Source organism: Chlorocebus sabaeus, chromosome 12 (assembly GCF_047675955.1).
Source record: "Chlorocebus sabaeus isolate Y175 chromosome 12, mChlSab1.0.hap1, whole genome shotgun sequence".
Lineage (NCBI taxonomy): Eukaryota > Metazoa > Chordata > Mammalia > Primates > Cercopithecidae > Chlorocebus > Chlorocebus sabaeus.
Genome location: NC_132915.1, coordinates 1,875,034 through 1,896,730, shown reverse-complemented (window position 1 = coordinate 1,896,730; position 21,697 = coordinate 1,875,034). Strand labels below are relative to the sequence as shown.

The window sequence follows — 21,697 nt, the reverse complement described above, 5'->3', positions numbered from 1 at the left end:
GCCTTTTATTGGCCAAAGCAAGTCATGGCTAAGTTGGACTCTGGACCCACAGTGAAAGGGGCAGGGAATGTTTTTGCAATAATATCTGCCACAGTGCCTTCTCACATTTTAAAAATTGTGGCAAAAACCTCGTAATATTTACTACCTTAACCATTTTTAAGTATACAGTACAGTACAGTAGTGTTAACGATATGTAAACGGTTGTGCAACAAGTCCCTAGAATTTACTCATCTTAAACAAACTCCATACTCACTGAACTTGCCTTTCCCCCCTCCCTAGTCCCTGGCAACCACCACTGTTCTATGAGTTTGATGACCTCAGATACCTCATGTAGGTGAAATTATGCAGTATTTGCCTTTTTGTCACTGGCTTGTTTTACTTAGCATAGTTTCCTAAAAGTTCATCCATGTTATGGCATATGGCAGGATTTCCATCTTTCTCAAGGCTGAGTAATACTCCATTGTTACTAACACACTGAGTCAGTTAGCTTAGGCTAAAGCATTATTTATCCATGCATCAGTAGGTGGACATTTGGGTTACTGTTGATTGTGAATAATGCTTCAATGAACACAGATGTCCAAATATCTCTTTGAGATCCTGTTTTCTTTTGGAGATGTAGCCTTCCCATATCCCAATAATTAATTAATTAATGAAAAAATCCCCATATCCCAATAAATAAATAATTAATTAATTTAAAAAAATTCTGTTTTAAAAAATAATTTATCTATTTATTTATTTAATAATAGAGATGGGGTCTTGCTGTGTTGCCCAGGTTGGTCTCTAACTTCCGGCCTCATGCTACCCTGTCACCTCAGACTCCCAGAGTGCTGGGATTACAGATGTGAGCCACTGTGCCTGACCCCCACATCCTTAATCATTAAAAAAGTTAACTGTAATGGCTAATGAGAATTTATACTACCAACATAAAACATGTTTCTTCAGTTATTAATAATTTTTAGGTGTTCCTGTTTAGTATACTGCCTGTATGACTGAAGGAAAAATAGGTAGAGACTTCATTAAATCTTTTGGAAACTTTCTGTAGACTTTTAGAATAAAAAGTAGTAAGTGTACAACTAATCTGGATATTCATGGATAAGACTGAAATCAGGTCATTAAGTTGTGCTGAATGTAGATTTTAATATCTACATTTTCTTAAAACATGATTTATCCTAGAAGATAACTCATCCATGTAAGGATTGAACTTTTCTTTCAATGTGAAAATTTGATTGAAGGGAATTTTGCTGTAGCTTATTACTATCCTTCAAGGTTTCAGGCTGATGTTTAAGCTTTTGGAAGGCTTTGAGTTTTGATATTGAAAGCCCTAAAAGCATCTTCATTTTAGATGTAGTTGTATATGATCTTTTTATTATTTTTTTTCATGTAACTTGTATGTGTGAAAGTTCACTTAACTGGGAAACAAAGTTTCTTTCAAGTAAATGTTTATTTTATATTAGTTTTAGCTGCATAGAAAAGCTGTGAAGATAGCACGGAGAGTTCCCATAAACTGCACACCCAGCTTTCCCGTTAACATCTTACACTAGTGTGGTACATTTGTTAAAAATTAATGAACCAATATTGATGCACTAGTATTAACTGAAGCCCATAGCATATTCAGATTTGCTTAGGTTTTTAATCAATGTGAAATTACATAACATTAATCATTTTAAAGTGTACAATCTAGTGACATTTAGTACATTCACAGTGTTGTACAAGTTCCAAAACATTTTTATCACCTCTAAAGAAAACTTGATCTATTAGGCCATGATTCCCTGTTCCCTACTACACGCAGACCTTGGAAACCAACAACCTACTTTCTGTCTCTGTGGATTTACCTATTCTGGCTATTTCATTAAATGAAATCATATAATACGTTGTCTTTTGTGTTTGGCTTCTTTTTTTAGCATACTGTTTTTTAGGTTCATCCACTTTGTAGCACACATTATTTTCATGGCTGAATAATTTCATTATATATATATACATATTCCATTGTGTATGTGTGTGTATATATATATATATGATATCAATACAAAACTGTCAAACTTTTCCACAATGGCTGAAACATTTTACATTCTCATCAGTAGTATGTGATGGTTCCAATTTCTCTACGTGTTTTAGAAAAAACTATTTCCTACTTATTTTCCTTTTTTCTCTCAGTATAGTATAACCTAGTTGGTACGAAATAGTATCTCATTGTGATTTCAATTAGCATTTTCCTAAATGATGAATAATTTTGAGTTTTTTTCTTTTTTTGAGACAGTTTTTGCTCAGTTGTCCAGGCTGGAGTGCAGTGGCGTGATCTTGGCTCACTGCAGCCTCCAGGGTTCAAGTGATTCTCCCTCCTCAGCTTCCCGAGTAGCTGGGATTACAGGCACTCACCATCATGCCCAACTAATTTTTGTATTTTTAATAGAGACGGGGTTTCACCATGTTGGCAGGCTGGTCTTGAACTCCTGACATCAGGTGATCCACCCACCTTGGCCTCCCAACGTGCCGGGATTACAGGTGTGAACCACTGCGCCTGGCTGATTTTGAGCATCTTTTTATGTATTTGCTGGCCATATAACTGCATTTGTTGGCCATATAACTGCTTTGGAGAAATGTCTCTTCAAGTCATTTGCCTATTTTTTAATTGAGTTTTTTTTGTTGTTGAGTTCTAAAAGGTCTTTTTATATCCTTGATACTAGGCCCTTATCAGATGTATGGTTTGCAAATAAATATCTCCCATTCTGTATGTTGGCCTTTCATTTTCTTCATAATGTCCTTTGATGTACAATAGTTTTACATTTTGATTCAGTCCAATTTATTTTGTTGCTTAGCTCTTGGTGCCATATCTAAGAATCCATTAAAAAATATAAAGTCATGAAGATTCATCCCTATGTTTTCTTTTAAGAACATTACAATCTTTTTTGGTTTTGTTTTTGTTTTTTTTTTTTTTGAGACAGGGTCTCACTCTGTTGCCCAGGCTGGAATGCAGTGGCGTGATCTTGGCTCACTGCAACCTCTGCCTCCTGAGTAGCTGGGACTCCAGGCACGCGCCACCCTGCTCGGCTGACTTTTTGTGTTTTTGGTAGAGATGAGATTTCACCATGTTGCCCAGGCTGGTCTCGAACTTTGGTGCTGAAACAATCCACCCGCCTCGGCCTCCCGAAGTGCTGGGATTACAGGTGTGGGCTCCCATGTCCAGCTAAGAGTTCTCGAGTTCCAGTTCTTCCGTTTAGCTCTGTGGTACATTTTGGGTTAGTTTTTGTATATAGTGTAAGGTCAGGGTCTAACTTTATCCTTTTGTATATGGAAATCCAGTCACCCCAGAGCCATTTGGTAAAGAGGCTGTTCTTTCTCTGTGAATGTTCTTGGGTCCTTTGTTGAAGATCAATTGGCCTTTCATGTATAGGCTGGTTTCTGTACTCTAAATTTTATTTCATTGGTCTACATGTCTTTCCTTATGCCATTACCACACTGTCTTAATTGCCAGTGCTTAGTACATTTTGAAATTGGGAAGTATGAGTCCTCCTGTTTTGTTCTCTTTTTCAAGATTGTTTTAGCTATTTGGAGCCTCTTATTAAATTTCCATATGAGGCCGGGCATGGTGGCTCACGCCTGTAATCCCAGCACTTTGGGAGGCCGAGACGGGCGGATTGAGGTCAGGAGATCGAGACCATCCTGGTTAACACGGTGAAACCCCGTCTCTACTAAAAAATACAAAAAACTAGCCGGGCGCGGTGGCGGGTGCCTGTAGTCCCAGCTACTTGGGAGGCTGAGGCAGGAGAATGCCCTGAACCCGGGAGGCGGAGCTTGCAGTGAGTGGAGATCGGGCCACTGCACTCCAGCCTGGGCGACAGAGCGAGACTCTATCTCCAAAAAAAAAAAAAAAAAAATTCCGTATGAACTTTTCCATTTCTGCAAAAAAAAAAAAAAAAAAAAAAAAAAAAAAAAAAAAAAAAGCCCTGGAATTTTAAGAGAGATTGCATTGTGGCTGTAAGATTGCTTTGGATAGCATTGCTGTCTTACCAATTTTAAGTCATCTAATTCCTGAATTGTATCCTAGTAAGTTTGGTATGTTGTGTTTTGATATTATTTGTGTCAAGGTATTTTCTTTTTTCCCTCGTAATTTCTTCTTTGACCCATTGGCTATTTAAGAGTGTGTTGGGCTGGGCGTGGGGGCTCACGCCTGTAATCCTAGCACTCTGGGAGGCCAAGGTGGGTAGATCATGAGGTCAGGAGTTTGAGACCAGCCTGGCCAACATGGTGAAACCCTGTCTCTACTAAAAATACAAAAATTATCTGGGTGTGGTGGCGGGCACCTGTAGTCCCAGCTGTTCAGGAGGCTGAGGCAGGAGAATCGCTGGAACTCGGGAGGTGGAGGTTGCAATGAGCCGAGCTTGTGCCACTGCACTCCAGCCTGGGCAACAGAGCAAGACTCCGTCTCAAAAAAAAAAAAAAAAAAAAGTGTGTTATTTAATTTCTATATATTTGTTCCTGTTTTCCTTCTGTAAAGTTTCATTCCATGTGGTCAGAGAAGATACTTGGAATGCTTTCAATCTTTTAAAATTTATTGAGACTTTTTTGTGGTCTAACATATGGTCTATGTTGGAGAATATCTTTGTGGATCTTCTGCCTAGTTGTCGTATTTATTATTGAAAGTAGGGTATTAACTGGGCACAGGGGCTCACGCCTGTAACCCTAGCAATCTGGGAGGCCGAGGTGGGCGGATCACTTGAGGCCAGGAGTTCAAGACCAGTCTGGCCAACATGGTGAAACCCTGTCTCTACTAAAAATACAAAACCGAAAACAAACAAACAAAAAATTTGCCATGCGTGGTGGCAGGCACTTGTAATCCCAGCTACTCGGGAGGCTGAGGCAGGAGAATCGCTTGAACCCGGGAGGTGGAGGTTGCAGTGAGCTGATACTGCACCTCTGTACTCTAGCCTGGGCAACAAGAGTGAGATCCTGTCTCAAAAAAAATAAGTAAATAAATAAAAGAAATAAATAAAGGAAGTAGAGTATCTAAGACTCTAGCTGTTTTTGAACTATTTCTTCTTTTAATTCTGTCACCTTTTGCAGGGGGCTCTGTTCTTAGGTGCATATGTATTTCTAAATGTTATATGTTTTTCTGGCCGTTCACTGTTCTTTCTTCCTTTCTTTTTTTTTTTTTTTTTGGAGGTGGAGTCTAGCTCTCTCACCAGGCTGGAGTGCAGTGGTGTGATCTCGGCTCACTGCAACCTCCACCTCCTGAGTTCAAGCGATTCTCCTGCCTCAGCCTTCTGAGCAGCTGAGACTATAGCTGCGCGCCACCACCCCCAGCTAATTTTTGTATTTTTAGTAGAGTCGGGGTTTCACCATGTTGGCCAGGATGGTCTTGATCTCTTGACCGCGTGACCTGCACACCTCAGCCTCCCAAAGTGCTGGAATTACAGCGTGAGCCACCGCGCCCGTCCTTTTTTTTTTTTTTTTTTTTTTTTAAAGAGATAGGGTCTTGCTCTGTTGCCCAGGCTGGAGTGCAGTGGTGTGATCATAGCTCACTATATTCTTGACCTCCTGGGCTCAAGTGATCCTCCTGCCTCAGCCTCCTGAGTAGCTGGGACTATAGGCACACACCACTGCACCTTGCTAACTTAAATTTTTTTTTTGTTTTGTGTTTTTTTGAGACTGTGTTTCACACTGTTTCCCAGGCTGGAGTGCAGGGGCGCAATCTTGGCTCACTGCAACCTCCACGTCCCAGGTTCAAACGATTCTCCTGCCTCAGCCTCCTGAGTAGCTGGGATTACAGGCATGCGCCACCACACCTGGCTAATTTTTGTATTTTTAGTAGAGGTAGAGTTTCGCCATGTTGGTCAGGCTGGTCTCGAGCTCCTGACATCGTTATCTGCCCACCTTGGCCTCCCAGTCAGCTGTTAATCTTATCAAGTACTCCTTTTACATGATGAACCACTTTCTTTTCCTTTTGAGACCCGGTCTTGTTTTGTCCCCAGACTGAAGTCCAGTGGTGTGATCATGGCTCACTGCAGCCTTGACCTCCCAGGCTCAGCTGATCCTCCTTCCTCAGCCTCCTGAGTAGCTGGGACCACAGGTGTGTACCCCACCACACTCGGATAATTTTTAAATTATTTGTAGAGATGAGGTCTCCTTGCGTTTCCCAGGCTGGTCTCAAACTCCTGGATTCAAGTGACCCTCCTGCCTTGGCCTCCCAAAGTGTTGGGGTTGCAGGCTTGAGCCACAGTGCTTATCCAAGCCACTGCTTTCTTGCTGCTTTAAGATTCTTTTTGTCATTTGACAGTTTGATTACAACATGTCTTGGTGTGGATCTCTTTATTTTTCTTGAAGCTTATTGAGCTTCTTGGGTGTTTAGATTTGTGTCTTATCAAATTTGGGAAGTTTTCCATCATTATTTCTTCAAATATTCTTCCCTTTTCTCTCTTGCCTCTACAACTCCAGTTATATGTATGTTGGTGTGCTTGATGGTGTTCCATAGGCATCTTAGATTTCCCTTCATTCTTTTTTCTTTCTATTCTTCAGACTGGATAAATTCAACTGACCTATCTTCAAGTTGGCTGATTGTTCTGTCAGTTCAAATCTGCCATTGAAATTCTCTAGTGAAGTTTTTTTTTTTGTTTTGTTTTAGTTATTGTACTTTTCAGCTCCAGAATATCTATTTGATTCTTTTTTATACTTTCTGTCTCTTTGTTGGTTTTCTGTTTGTTGAGACATTGTTCTCCTGGTTTCTTGTCATTCTTTTTCCTTTTTCTTTTTTTTTTTTTTTTTGAGACAGGGTCTCGCTCTATTGCCCAGGCTGGAGAGCAGTATTGTAATCATGGTCACTGCAGCCTTGACCTTGCAGTCTCAAGTAATTCTCCCACCTCAGCTTCCCAAGTAGCCTGGGAGAAGTGCCACCATGCCTGACGAATTTATTTTTATTTCTTGTAGAGAGGGGGTCTTGCTATGTTACCCAGGCTTCTTGTTATTCTTTGTCCATCGTTTCCATTAGCTCATTGAACATATTTAAGACAGTTGATTTAAAATCTTTGTCTAGTAAATCCAATGTCTATTCTTCTTCTCAGTCTGTTTGTTAATTTCTCCTGTGTACGTACCATACTGCTTTTATTTCTTTGCATGTTTTGTAACATTTTGTTGAAAACCGGATATTTTGAATATTGTAATGTGGTGACTCCGGAAATCAGACTCTTCCTTCTGACTTTTTATTGTCTGCTATGAGTTGTAGTTGTTTAGTGACTATTCTAAACTCTTTCTAAATTCTGTGTTCTTTGTTGTGTTTGTTCTCTAAAGTCTCTTTGTGAGCCTGTGTTCAGCTGATGCTTTTTTGTTTGTTTGCTTTTTGTTTTTTTGAGATGGAGTCTCGCTCTGTCATCTAGGCCGGGGTGCAGTGGCGTGATCTCAGCTCACTGCAACCTCTGCCTCTCGGGTTCAAGCAATTCTCCTGCCTCATTCTCCCCAGTAGCTGGGACTACAGGCGTGCGCCACCACACCCGGCTAATTTTTGTATTTTTAGTAGAGGCGGGGTTTCGCCATGTTAGCCAGGCTGCTCTTGAACTCTTGACCTCAGGTGATCCACCGGCCTCAGCCTCCCAAAGTGCTGGGATTGCAGGTGTAAGCCACCACGCCTGGTGCTTTGTTTTTTGTTTTTTAGAGACGGGGTCTCACTCTGTTGCTCAGGCTATAGTGCAGGGCTATCAAAACTCACTCTAGCCTTGAACTCCTTTGCTCAAGTGATCCTCCCACCTGAGTCACTGGGATTACAGGCTGAGCCACCACTAGTATTTTGCCAGACTTTTTCGAATACCTAGAGCCTCCCTCCACCATCCCCCAAAAAAGAGTAGAAAGAAAGGAGGACAACCACCTGCTTCCAGTCTCTGCAGAATGGCTGTGTTGGGGACACCGTCATTGCTTAGCGCTGCTGTTTACAACTACTCTAGCCTCATTTCCTGCTTGTGCTGAGCCTACAGTTCAGCTAGAGGGTCTTTTCAGATCTTTTCTGAGCCTGCGTCCTGCCTGGGGCATATATGCGTGACTTTCTAAATTCCTAACCTTAGTGTAAGTGGACATTGTTGAATGCCCTAATTTCTAAAAGAAACTTCCCCCCAGCTTTTCCTCTCAGGCTGTTGGTGTGTCTGTTTGCCTCAGCTGAAATCTTTTGCCCAAGGTGGCTGCAGATTGTTATTTGCCTTACAAGGTTTTTGAGCAATACCCTCTGGGGAGACACCTCTCTGCCCTGTTCCACGTTAGGGAAAACAAAGACCAACACCTTGTGTCAGTCCTTCAGGTAACCCGCAAGCTCAAAACAGGCAAGCGCAATTCTTTCAGAATTTCTCCCTCGAAGCAGGGACTGAGGGAGTAGGTTCCCAGACTGAGAATGCAGTCTGCTGTCTTCAAGACTGCCACTGGGGAAGGGAAAGAGAGAGGGCAGGTCAACATGCTGCAAAGCTTTTCCACTGTTTCAACTTGCTTTCTTATTGGTTCAATTTGCTGAGTTGCTATAAATGTATTTTCTGGTTTGTGACAAAGCCGATTCTGACAGTTTTTGCTTGATTTTTCAGTCATCTGTGAAGGGATGGGCCGTTGGAGTTACCTGCTTCACCATTTTTACTGATGTCCCTTAAGAAAGACTTTTGCTTTGTTTTTAGAGACAAAACGAAAATGTTTTGTGCTATGTTGCTTTGAACCCTGGCCTCAAGTGATCCTCCTACCTCAGCCTCCTAAATAGCTGGGACTATTAAGTGTGTGCTTCTGCGCCCAGCTCCCAAGAAAGATTTTTAAAAGTTATATTATGATATGTTGCTTTAATAAGTAGAGTTAAAGAAATTGTATTAATGTTTATAAAAATTATCAACAGGATGGAATCCGACGTGGTAGGCCCAGAGCAGATACTGTCCGTGATTTAATAAATGAAGGAGAGCATTCATCCAGCAGAATCCGTTGTAATATCTGTAATAGGGTGTTTCCACGGGAGAAATCGCTCCAGGCTCACAAAAGGACTCATACAGGTAAGTTGAGCAAATTTTATAGAGACTGTCAGAAGTAACACTTTTTTTTTTTTTTTTTTTGAGACAGTCTCGCTCTGTCTCCCAAGCTGGAGTGCAGTGGCGCCATCTTGGCTTACTGCAAGCTCTGCCTCCTGGGTTCAAGTGATTCTCTCGCCTCAGCCTCCTGAGTGAGTAGCTGGGATTACAGGTACGCACCACCATGCCTGGCTAATTTTTGTATTTTTACTAGAGACAGGATTTCACCATGTTGGTCAAGCTGGTCTCGAACTCCTGACCTTGTGATCTGCCTGCCTCAGCCTCCCAAAGTGCTGGGTGTGAGCCACCACGCCTGGCCAGAAGTAACACTTAACTGAAAGCTCATTTGATACTGAGTAATAAATTACCTTTTTAGTTGCCTTATATTTTCTTACATTAACACTATTAGTTGTGAAGTTTTTTAAAAAGGCAGTATAGTCAGTTTCTTTTTGGTGGAGAATAGTGGTTTTATGAATACTGGTTACCTGTGATTTCTAAAGTTATCATGGTAATTAACTTAGATGTCATAGTCATGTTATTGGCAAATTTAGTTTTACCCTCTACCTGCCTGAATTTTACTTGATATACTTTTATCTATATAATTGTTAAAATTCATCTGTACGCCAAAAACAGTAATTGTCAAGTTTTTAATATAATTTTTAGAGTCCTCAGTGTGCTATCAGTACATCCGACCTAAGCATTAAATCTGTGGTGAACTATGGTAGGCAGCTATCCCAAGATTATGGTATATCTGTATTTGCATATGGAAATTATATTTGCATTTTAAATATCATTTAGAGAGCCAAAGAAAAAAAGTATAGAGGGCCCTTGCTCTCGATATAAAGTTGTCCCCAAAGGAAGGAACCTTATAGTTCATCTAATAGTTTGCAGGTGAGGAAACTGAGGTGCCAAAAATCCAACTACTGCTGGCTTACAATCAGTCTCTCATACCTTTAAGGCTAGAGTGACACCACCCCGTACAGCAGCTACTGTGACTCCTGAGCACTTGAAATGTGGGTAGTCTAAATTGAGATGGGCAGTAAATATAACATACACTTAATATGAAAAAAGAGTGAATAATTTTTACTGTTGATTATATATTGAAATGACACTTTTAAATAAATTGGATTAAATAAAATATATTATTAAAATTAATTTCATGGCCGGGTGGGTGGCTTATGCCTGTAATCCCAGCACTTTGGGAGGCCGAGGCAGGCAGATCACCTGAGGTCAGGAGTTCAAGACCAGCCTTGCCAAAATGAAGAAATACAAAATTACTCTACTAAAAATACAAAATTAGCCGGGCGTGGTGGCACATTCCTGTAATCCCAGCTACTCAGGAAGCTGAGGCAGGAGAATTGCTTGAACCCGGAAGGCGGAGGTTGCGGTGAGCCGAGATCGTGCCATTGCACTCCAGCCTGGGTAACAAGAACGAAACTCAATCTCAAAAAAAAAAAAAAAAAAAAAAAAAAAAAATTAATTTCACCTCTTTCTCTTTACTTTTTCTAATGTACCTTCTAGAAGTGGTTCATACTGTCTTTCATTGGGCAGTGGGTTTAGAACTTAAGCTCGTAACCCTCAGTCCCCTATTTTTTTCCACCATGTTTACGGTGCTTGCCTGTTTCTCACTTTTGCGGTTTTTGAAAATATATATTTAAATGATACGATAGAAAAGAGGTTCTTTTAAGTTAAATCCCTGGAAAGGGGTAATGTTTGAATTTTGAATAATTGTAAACTAAGGTGTCTAGAAGTTTTGACTTTAGATACCATTAGTAAAATGATTACTTAAGGAAACATTCTAATTTTGAGAATTTTTATGTATTTTTTTCAATCTAAATATTCTAAAATATCCCCCGGATAACTGGTTTGCAGGCCGTAGAGTTGCCAGTGGGGGTAAGATTCAACACTATGTGGCAGAATAAAGAAAGGGCTGACTGCCGTCCTGATCACCACTACCTCACTGTGTCACCTGATACCCCAGGCATCAGCCTAGACATCTGTACATCAGGGAACTGAAAGGAGGATCCCTAAGGGGTAGTTGAGCCCTATTAGTATATTTTGTGAAAAGCTTTTCTGTTACTATTTTAAACAATCTCCCTATATCTGTGTTTTATTTTAACTTGTATTCAACTATCACAACCACTTAGTATGTCTTTAAGTAATGAGAAATTTAGGGAGAACTTGTTATTGTTCTTTGAGTTATATTGGAAAATGCAAACCAATGTATAATTGTTGATTAAATAATGTTTTTTTCAATAAATAATGTTTAATTATCATTGAACAAATTTTTCAGCACTTGAGCCTAGCACTGTGTTGTATATAGGAATTTAAGTGAAGTATAAGGTGCTAAGAATCTTTGCAGGAGACTGCCATGACACATAAACAACACAAGACCCCAAGTTAATGAAGGTATACAAAGTTCAATTATTTGGAGGTAGACAGGAAGAATTCAGTTATTTGGGGAGATAGGAAGAATCTCATTGAGAGCCTACAGGATTGGGAAGATTTGAATGGGCAGAGAAAATTGGATTTTCAAGGATGAGAACAAGATGAGGAACTGCCTCCTGGCTGGAATGATTCTCCAGGAGGGAAGTAAGGATCAACTCTGCCCCTTAACCCCAGTAGCTAATGACATTGCTGAGATTGCCTAGAGCACCAATCTTAGAGGACCATTTAAAAGTCAGCAGATAATTTTTATTGTTCAAGGTGTGTAATAGGATTTGGGGGTGGTTCAGGGGCTACTTGGTATGACAAAAGCAGACTTCTATGCCAGCTACTCTGGGAGTGCTGTGCAGGGGGAGAAACGAGAGGCCGGCCAGGAGGCTGTCGGAGGGTTCATCCTAGCGGGAGGGCTGCCCGTCTGACCAGGGGAAGCTGAATGGGAAGGCAGAAGTGGGTGGAAGACATAGTGAAGAACCAGCAAGATCTAGTGATTTGGAGTATGAGGGAGAAAAAGTCTGGGATAAACTCAAGATGATAACCTCAAGGCCTAAAGAAGAGATTGTGTTCCCCAGCAGATAAGGCGCTTGATGCCACCCAAGTGCTGCCGTGAGCATTTCCACCTGCAGCTCCGCAGGGACCGTGACACGTTTTATTGTGATTGGGAGTCATGACCTGTATAAAGGCAGATTCTCTCCCATCCCCCTGCTCTTCTGGCCTCATTATCTCAGATACCATATCTAACATCTGTCTCCTTAGGTGAGAGGCCCTATCTGTGCGACTATCCAGACTGTGGAAAAGCCTTTGTTCAAAGTGGACAGCTCAAAACACATCAACGCCTTCACACCGGAGAGAAGCCTTTCGTCTGTTCAGAAAATGGTATGGTGTTAGAAGTTAAGCTTATGGAGTAACTAGTTGTGACTTAACAGTCAAAATATCTTTTCCTTGAATTTTTTTGAGGGGAAAGATTTTTTAATATAAATTTTATAAAACTTTATAAGCTTTCTTCTTTGATAATTGCGATACATGCTGAATTTCTCAGAAATGACTGATTTTAAAAATGTGTTGGTTTTGATTTTTGTGGGTACATAGTAGGTATACATATTTATGGGGTGTATGAGATACTTGATACAGACACTCAGTGCTGAATACTGACATGGTAAATGGGCTATCCACCCCCTCAAGCGTGGGTCCTTTGTGTTACAAATCATCCCGTTATACTCTTAAGTTATTTTAGAATGTACAGTTAAATTATTGACTATAGTCACCTCGTGCTATAAAATACTAGGTCTTATCCATTCTTTCTATTTTTGGTACCTATTAACCATCTCTACCTTCCCTTCATCCCGCAGTTCCCCTTCCCAGCCTCTGGTAACCATTGTTCTGCTCTCTATCTCCATGAGTTCAATTGTTTTGATATTTAGATCCTACAAATAAGCAAGAACAAGTGATGTTTGTCTTTCTGTGCCTGGCTTAAGAAATGATTGATTTTAAAATACAGTAATCCTTTTTGATGAAACCTTAAAGGGCAATTAAACATACTATATCCAGTTGTAGGCAGTAGAAAAATCTGTAAAAGTAAATACAGCCTTTGGAGCAACATTTTAAACTTTTTAATTATTAAACTGAAGTAAGCATATTATCCTAAGTGATTTTCTTAATCTTTTATCAGTTTCTAAAGATGCACATTTGTTTGCAGTTACAGTATATTTGAAGTTCAGTGCAGTCTGTCCTGTTGCTCTGTAATTTTCTTGATTATTACACGTGTTGCAAAGGTCTGCAAACTTTTCATCTAGCAAGTTTGCTTAAGCCTATACACAATGGTTTCCTCTATGTTGAATAATGAATATTTATTTATTTTTTGAGATGGAGTTTTGCTCTTGTTGCCCAGGCTGGAGTGCAATGGCGCCATCTCAGCTCACTGCAACCTCCGCCTCCCGGGTTCAAGCGATTCTCCTGCCTCAGCCTCCCGAGTAGCTGAGATTACAGGCATGCGCCACCATGCCCAGTTAATTTTGTATTTTTAGTAGAGATAGGGTTTCTCCATGTTGGTCAGGCTGGTCTTGAACTCCCGACCGCAGGTGATCTGCCTGCCTTGGCCTCCCAAAGTGCTGGGATTACAGGCGTGAGCCACTGCGCCCGGCATTTATTTATTTATTTATTTATTTATTTATTTATTTATTTTTATTGTTTTGAGACGGACTCTCACTTTTCGCCCAGGCTAGAGTGCAGTGGCACGATCTCAGCTCACTGCAACCTCTGCTTCCCAAGTTCAAACAATTCTCCTGCCTCAGCCTCTGGAGTACCTGGGATTACAGGTGTGTGCCACCACGTCCGGCTAATTTTTGTATTTTTAGTAGAGATGGGGTACCATGTTGGCCAGGCTGGTTTTGAACTGCTGACCTCAGGTGATCCACCCGCCTCGGCCTCCCAAAGTGCTGGGATTACAGGCATGAGCCATTGCACCTGACCTGAATATTTGTTTTTTAAATGTTCTTGTTACCAACAAAGCTGACAGGAATGTTTTCACACTTGTAGCTTTGTTCATCTTTTGGGATGCTTTGTTATGATAGATTCCACAAATAGAATTCCCAGGTCTGAGGTTTTGAACTCCACCCCACCCCTGCGACGGAGTCTTGCTCTGTCACCCAGACTGGAGTGCAGTGGTTGATCTCGGCTCACTGCAACCTCCACCTCCCAGGTTCAAGCCATTCTCCTGCCTCAGCCTCCTGAGTAGCTGGGATTACAGGCAGAGGCCACCACGCCCGGCTAATTTTTGTATTTTTAGTAGAGATGGCGTTTTGCCACATTGGCCAGGCTGGTCTCTTAACTCCTGACCTCGTGATCCACCTGCCTCAGTCTGCTAAAGTGCTGGGATTACAGGCTTGAGCTGCTACGCGCCCCCCCCCATTTTCGACATTTTGAACTCATGCTGATAAATCACTTTCCAATGGTGTTGGACACACATGGCCATGACCAAAATGTGACTGTCTTCCCGTCCCCGCTCTAGCATGAGACTGCGCTGGTTTGATTGTTTTCTCCTCTAAATTGTAAATCCTAAATTTCACTGTGTTAATTTACTTTTCTGGATACCAGTGAAACTGAATGTTTTCCACATGTTTGTGTGCTGGATGTCCAGATCCTGACAGGTGTTAACCTTGTGTTTTGAAGGCTGCCTGAGCAGATTCACCCATGCAAACCGCCACTGTCCGAAGCACCCCTACGCCAGGCTGAAGAGGGAGGAGCCCACGGACACACTCAGCAAACATCAGGCTGCCGACAACAAGGCCGCGGCCGAGTGGCTGGCGAGGTCAGGAATGCGCCTTTAGTCCACCGTGAAGAAGCGCAGCGCGGGCTTGGGCTATGTTAGGGACTTGGACACTCCTCTCATTTTAAATAAGCTGCATTTATACACACTTTATAACATAATTAGAAATGACCGCTGATTTTCTATAACATTGTTATGAGTGGTATTAGGATCTTAGGATCTGTGTGTGATAGAAAATTACAATATAATTGGAGTGCCCAGACCACAGTTTATTTTAAAAGGAAGAGTTTTCCCATTTTGAAAGAATGTTTTATATGTATCGTATTTCATTTGTCATGAATGCAACCCCTCTTCATTTTCTTTATGTTAGCGTTAGCTATGTGCCAATTAAAATAGGGATAGACTGCCAAGGCGGGTGGATCACCTGAGGTCAGGAGTTTGAGAACAGTCTGGCTAACTTAGTGAAACCCCATCTTTACTAAAAATACAAAAATTACCTGGGCAGTAGTGGTGCGTGCCTGTAATCCCAGCTACTCAGGAGACTGAGGCAGGAGAATCGCTTGAGCCTGAGAGGCGGAGATTGCAGTGAGCCAAAATGGCACTGCACTCCTGTACTCCAGCCTGGGTGACAGAGTGAGACCCTGTCTCAAGAAACAAAAACAGAAACAAAAAACCAGGAATAGATGTTAGTGGTTCTTCTTAGGTGAAGTTCCAAAAACACCAATTTAATTTTTTCCAGTGGCAACAAGGGGGCCAGTAAAAAAGAATTTCTCTAAGGATATTTTGGTTGAAGGACCTGTCTGCTGTACACAAGCCAGCAGCAGCTGCTCAGGCCTCCTCCAAGCCTTCACTGGCTGCTTAGGGTAAAGTCCAGGATTCCTAGCTATGCTGCTGCAGCCCTGCCTCCCTCTGATAAGGCAACTGTCCCGTGCCATGCTGGGCTGCGGGTTTCTCAACACAGGTGCCTTTGTGTCAGGGCCTGTGTGCACCCTGCTTCCTCTGCCTGCAGCACTCGCTCACCACTTGGCTTAGCCTCTTGCTCACCTTCATCTCTTACTCAGGAAGGCCTCCCTGACCCGCTCAGCAACAAACGGGCTGAGACCCACTTAACAGATGCTTTCATTTTCCTTTTCAAAACATCTATCACACATTTATATGTTTGTTATATACCTTCCCTGCCAGACGGAAAGCTTCCCGGGGCAGGGATATTTATATTTGTCTTGTTTATTACGGTAAGCCTAGGGCCTAGCATAGCTTCCGGGCCTTGATAAATATTTGAAGGAATAAACTCTGTTTTGTTTGGATAAAAATACATGAGAATTAGATAATGGAATCTGGAAATACTACTTGATTATTCAAGTCCAGGGAAATTTGTTAACACTGTCATAGAAATTGTCTGTTTAGATGGGCTATTCTAGGGGCATCTTAAACTAAATATCTCCATGACTTCCTCCCCTCCTCTTTCTCCTGGTTGGCTCCTACTGCCTCATTATTTCTAATTGTGCTCCAGCCAGAAGCTTACTGATCATCCTTGTCTTTTTTTTTTTTTTTTTTTTTTTCTGAGACAGAGTCTTACTCTGTTGTCAAGGCTGAACTGTAGTAGCAGGATTGAGCCTCGACCTCCTAGGCTCAAGTGATCCCACTTCAGCCCCCTGAGTAGCTGGGACCACAGGTGTGTGCCACCACACCCAGCTAATTTTTAAGTTTTTTGTAGAGATGGGGTCTTGCCATGTTGCCCACGCTGGTCTCAAACTCCTGGCCTCAGGTGATTCAGCTGCCTTGGCCTCCCAAAGTGTTGGGATTACAGGCATGAGCCACTGCACCTCGCCTCCTTGTCTTTCTCCTGTCTCTCCAGTGATCAAGTTATGACATCTACCTCCTTACGAACTCAAATTCAGCCACTTGAATGCTCTCAATCCATTTTCCATGCTGCTGCCAGAGGAATCTTTCTAAAATGTCAGTATGATCCTCAGTCTAAAGCCTAAACCCTTTATTATGGAATTCAAAGTCCTTCATTACCTGGTTCCTCCTGACTTGCTGAACTTATCTTTTGCATTCTCCTTTTCTAGTCATCCTTCAAGTCATACTAAACAATTTGCACTTCTTTTTTTAGACCTCTGTGGGCATTGCCAAAACTTTTCCACTTTGAGTAGTCTGGATTTCCTGAAATTTGGTAGTTGTATTATTATTTTTTGTATGTCATTTTAAAAACAGCTTTGTTGGGGCTGGGTGTAGTGGCTCATGCCTGTATTCCCAGCACTTTGGCCGAGGTGGGTGGATCACCTGAGGTCAGGAGTTCAAGATCAGCCTGGCTAAATGGCAAGACCCCATCTCTACTAAAAATACAGGCCAGGCATGGTGGCTCACGCCTGTAATCCCAGCCCTTTGGGAGGCTGAGGCGGGCAGATCACCTGAGGTCGGGAGTTCGAGACCAGCCTGGCCAACATGGTAAAACCCCGTCATTGCACTCTAGCCTGGGCAAGAAGAGTGAAACGCTGTCTCAAAAAAAAAAAAAAAAAAAAAAAAAAAATTAGCCAGGCATCGTGGTGGGCGCCTGTAATTCCAGCTACTCAGGAGGCTAAGGCACAAGAATAGCTTAAACCCAGGAGGCAGAGGTTGCAGTGAGCCGAGATTGTTCCACTGCCCTCCAGCCTGGGTGACAAAAGTCAGACTCTGTCTCAAAAAATAAAATAAAAGTAAATAAATAAAAACAGCTTTGTTGGTATATAAGTAACATATAAGAAATTATGATACATTTAAAGTGTACAATTGGATACATTTTGACATGTATATACTGTGAAACCATCTCCACAATCAAGATGGTGAACATATCCATCATTTCCAAGTTTCCTCGTGCCCCTCTGTGAACTGAACCACACATTCCTCCCTGTCCCCCTTCCCCCCATACAACACTGATCTGCTGTCACTATAAAATAGTAGTTTTATACAAATGTAGTTTGTTTATTCACTCATTGATGGGCATTTGGGTTATTTTTAGCTATTACATATAAAGCTACTACAAACATTAATATACAAGGCTTTGTATGGACAGTTTTGTATGATCTGTTACTATCATTTAAATATGCATTTCTTTTTCTTTTTTTTTTTTTTGAGACGGAGTCTCACTCTGTCACCCTGGATGGAGTGCAGCAGCCCAACTTCGGCTCGCTGCAACCTCCGCCTCCCGGGTTCAAGTGATTCTCCTGCCTCAGCCTCTGGAGTATCTAGGATTACAGGTGCCTGCCACCACGCCCGGCTAATTTTTTTGTATTTTTAGTAGAAAGGGGGTTTCGCCATGTTAGCCAGGCTGGTTTTGAACTCTTGACCTCAAGTGATCTGTCCGCCTCAGCCTCCCAATGTGCTAAGATGACAGGCGTGAGCCACTGCACCAGGCCTAAATATGCATTTCTTTAGTTACCAAAGAGTTGAGCATTTGCATTTTCTCTTGTAAATCATCAGCTGGCCGTGTAATAGAATAAGGGCAGTGTTTTTAAGTTTTCGAATAAACACTGTGTCACAGATGTGACTTTGTCATAGTTTGTGGGTTGAATATTTTACAGCGTTAATGCTGTCAGAAGTTGCCATCCCTCTGTAGATAGGATAAATAAGTTTCTAAAGACTTTTTTTCTACTATTTCTGTATTTTACTCTAGTCCGTTTCACACAGGCTTTTTAAGGCAGCGATAGTTTAATGGCAAAAACTATGTGATTTGAGAGTGAGTAAAAGATCTAGAACTGCCAGTTTTATTATGGAAACCCGCATGTCTCTTAACCTCGTTGAACTTCAGTTTCTTTCCTCTATAAATAAGAAATGTATGTTAAATCACTTTATAAACTGAACCACATAAAAGTAATACTGTGGTTCGGAACTTTTTAAAAGAAAAGTAAACATTCGGAAATTTCATGTCTGCCACGTAACTAATGTGGCTGCATTTCACACAGGTATTGGGAAATGAGAGAACAGCGCACCCCCACCTTGAAAGGCAAGCTGGTTCAGAAGGCTGATCAGGAGCAGCAGGACCCTCTGGAATACCTTCAGTCTGATGAGGAGGATGACGAGAAGAGAGGGGCCCAGCGCCGGCTGCAGGAGCAGCGGGAGCGCCTGCACGGAGCCCTCGCGCTCATAGAGCTTGCCAACCTGACTGGGGCACCACTCCGACAGTAGCCTGGACACTGACTCTTCCACTGTACAAAAGTACTGCCCAGCGTACTTAAAAAGTAGATCCTTGGGCATAAGCTAAGCACCTTATTTGCTTATCATAGGCTGCTATTCTGTAGAAATGTATGAAGAATGTTATTGCCCCAGAATATGGGGTGAGAGAGAAATGCACTTTTTTTATATGGAAATGAATTTGTTGTAAAGTTTAAAATATTTTGTAAATATGGACTGCACAGTACAGGGTAGAAAATTCCTACATATTGTGGGAAGCTAGATTTTGCAAGTTTAATGCATTCATTGGAAGCAGTTCTCACAGGAAGCACTTTCTGAATAAGACACTTGTTTGAAAAACGGAATGGTACAAATAGCCAAAGAAGGTCGAAACAGATTATTTATAAGATCATTTTTAACAATATATATTAGTATGTTTAACAATACTGTAAACACTGAAGCAAGCAAGAAAGTATAAAATATGTAAGATAGATAATTTTAATTGCAAAATACTGTGCCCACTAAGGCTAGAGAAATGGGAGGCTGACTATTTTGGAAGATGTTCTAAGTAATGGACTTAGAAGAAAATAGATATTTGAGGATCTTGGTAAGATGCACAATAGTTCAGAGTTTTTGAAATTGGAGTAAAATCAGTCTTATTCTATCTTTCTGGGGCTTTACAACTCAGTATAATGTTTAAGTCTGAAAAGCACTTGTCATCCCTAGCATATTAACTTGGGAACTTTTGCACATTTCATATTTCTCATTTGCTGAAATTGAGTGATTAATCTTGCAAAGTCTAGGTAACATAGTAATTGGTAATTTTAAAAATACATATTAAGGGCCCTGTAATGAGATTTGGCACTTGGATTTTTACTAAAGGGACACCTACAGGGTTGTTTTGTAGTGAAATGTTTTAGATCTTTTATTAGCAAACACTACATTTTAATTTTACTGCTTGTTTAGAATTATTAGCAAATGGAAGCCTCCATATTTATATTTTCAGTGCATAAAGCCACCTTCTTGCTTTACTTCAGAGTAACATGCCAAGCTATTTTGTGTTCACTAAATTTAGCTATCAGTTAAACACTGCAGAAAATATTAGCTACTCAAATAAGTAGGCTTCTGAAATAGTTTTAACTGCAAGTGTGTTAACTTGTGTGGTGGTTTTAAGCCATTTTTCCAAATAAAGTTATTAAACACCACTTTATGTACTGAAGCATGAACAGAAAAATCAAGAGCTGAGCAGAACACCTCCTTTATGTAGGCAAAACTTCCATCATTTTGGCTTTTGTTCTAAACAGAACTAAATGACATGCATAGCATGGTAATTTACAGATTGCTTAATTGGAGTAAAACTCAGAGTAATAGAGGGAAATACAGGCTCTTCAGTGCCTTTTTAGCTTTTTTGAATTGAAGGGGTTCCTACAGATGTAGTTTAAACATTAGAAAGTAGGCTTCTTTATCCAAAAATCCCAATGTGTCATAGTACACAGATAGTTTAAAATATGTAGCCACGGGGAAGGGGAGGCATGTAAATGTCTTGAAGAGGAGAAAAAGTATGAAAGAAGATACGATAGTTACAAATAATGTGTATGACGAGGACATACTTTAAAAATGTAATTCCTCTGTACAGTAAATTGCAAATCTTTAGGGATTTTTTGTAATAAGAGAATTTATATTTGTAATGGTCTAAGAATTTTGTTTGTAATGTGGTATATAGAATTTTAATTTGGAGCACTTATAAGCTGGTAAGAGACTATAGCATCTGAATTATCTTGGTTTATGTTTCAGCATTTCCTCTAGAATTTTTGCTCTCAAATATGTGATTTAATGAACTGAAAACAACACTCATCAGTCTTGGGAAATTTGAACTTTGATCAACTTAACTAAAGAAGGAAGGGTAGTAAGAATTTTTCAAATACAAATATTTGCCAATTCACAGATGATAACATTTAAAGCCTTCAAAAGAAAGGGTTTTTCCTTGTTTCTCCAGTCAGCTTTTGTCAACTCTAATAGTTTTTTCATAAACATTTTTTATTTGTATAATTGCAACAGTTTAAGAAATTATTACAACTATTTACTACAGAAACATTTAAAATGTTCTTTTTTGATATAAGCTATATACTTGGGAAAATACATTGGTATCTAAAATTTGAGGTGTGTTAAGACTGCTTTTTGTTTTAAAAAATGTGGTTTACATTCAAATTTTTGAAGTGTTTTATGCTTCATATGGCTGAGTTGTAGTTTGGCAGAGTTAACAGCATAAGAATAAACATGCTGTAATTTTAAAAGATGCTTTGAATAAAAATTTATTTTAATTTAACATTTAAAGTACGCAGTCATTCTTAAAGCCTTTATAATTTGTTTTCCTATCAAAAATATAACCATGATATAAAAAATTTTAAAAGAGAGAAACATTACCTACAGCCTTATATTCAGCCATCGTATTTCGGTACATGTTTGCGTAGTTGTAAGTACAGTGTGGATTGCTTTTTCTTACTTAAATTATGACCTTTAAGGTTATGGATATTTAACTTCCTCATCTGGTTCATTACTACAGTGTTAGAAATATACTGCTGTGGATAGGTATTGAACTATTGCCACCCCATTCCCAGGCCTTAAATTAGGGTAATAAGGAACTGGGATTTCATTTCACTTACACTTAGGATGGGTTGACTCTGGGCTCACCTCCTCAAGAATCCACTTAAAGCCTGTGTACTTATCTAAGAGTATAGCAAATTGGTTTTCTTTTTTCATCAGTTATTTTTGGTAGATCTTTAGTTGTGTGTTTGCAATGGCAAGGGTCAGCCTGTCCTACACTTGTGCA

General features: G+C 40.5%; 1 protein-coding gene across 1 annotated transcript in view; it reads left to right on the top strand.

Moving 5' to 3' along the window:
• The window catches only part of ZNF367 (zinc finger protein 367), a 29,912-nt gene extending 8,719 nt beyond the window's left edge, over nucleotides 1-21,193 (top strand). The window contains exons 2-5 of the mRNA XM_007969894.3: nucleotides 8,846-8,996; nucleotides 12,210-12,329; nucleotides 14,622-14,760; nucleotides 18,660-21,193. Coding sequence (XP_007968085.1) covers nucleotides 8,846-8,996; nucleotides 12,210-12,329; nucleotides 14,622-14,760; nucleotides 18,660-18,882 — 633 coding nt within the window. The 3' untranslated portion in view covers nucleotides 18,883-21,193. The remainder of the gene's footprint in view (nucleotides 1-8,845; nucleotides 8,997-12,209; nucleotides 12,330-14,621; nucleotides 14,761-18,659) is intronic.
• Nucleotides 21,194-21,697: the final 504 nt, after the last annotated feature.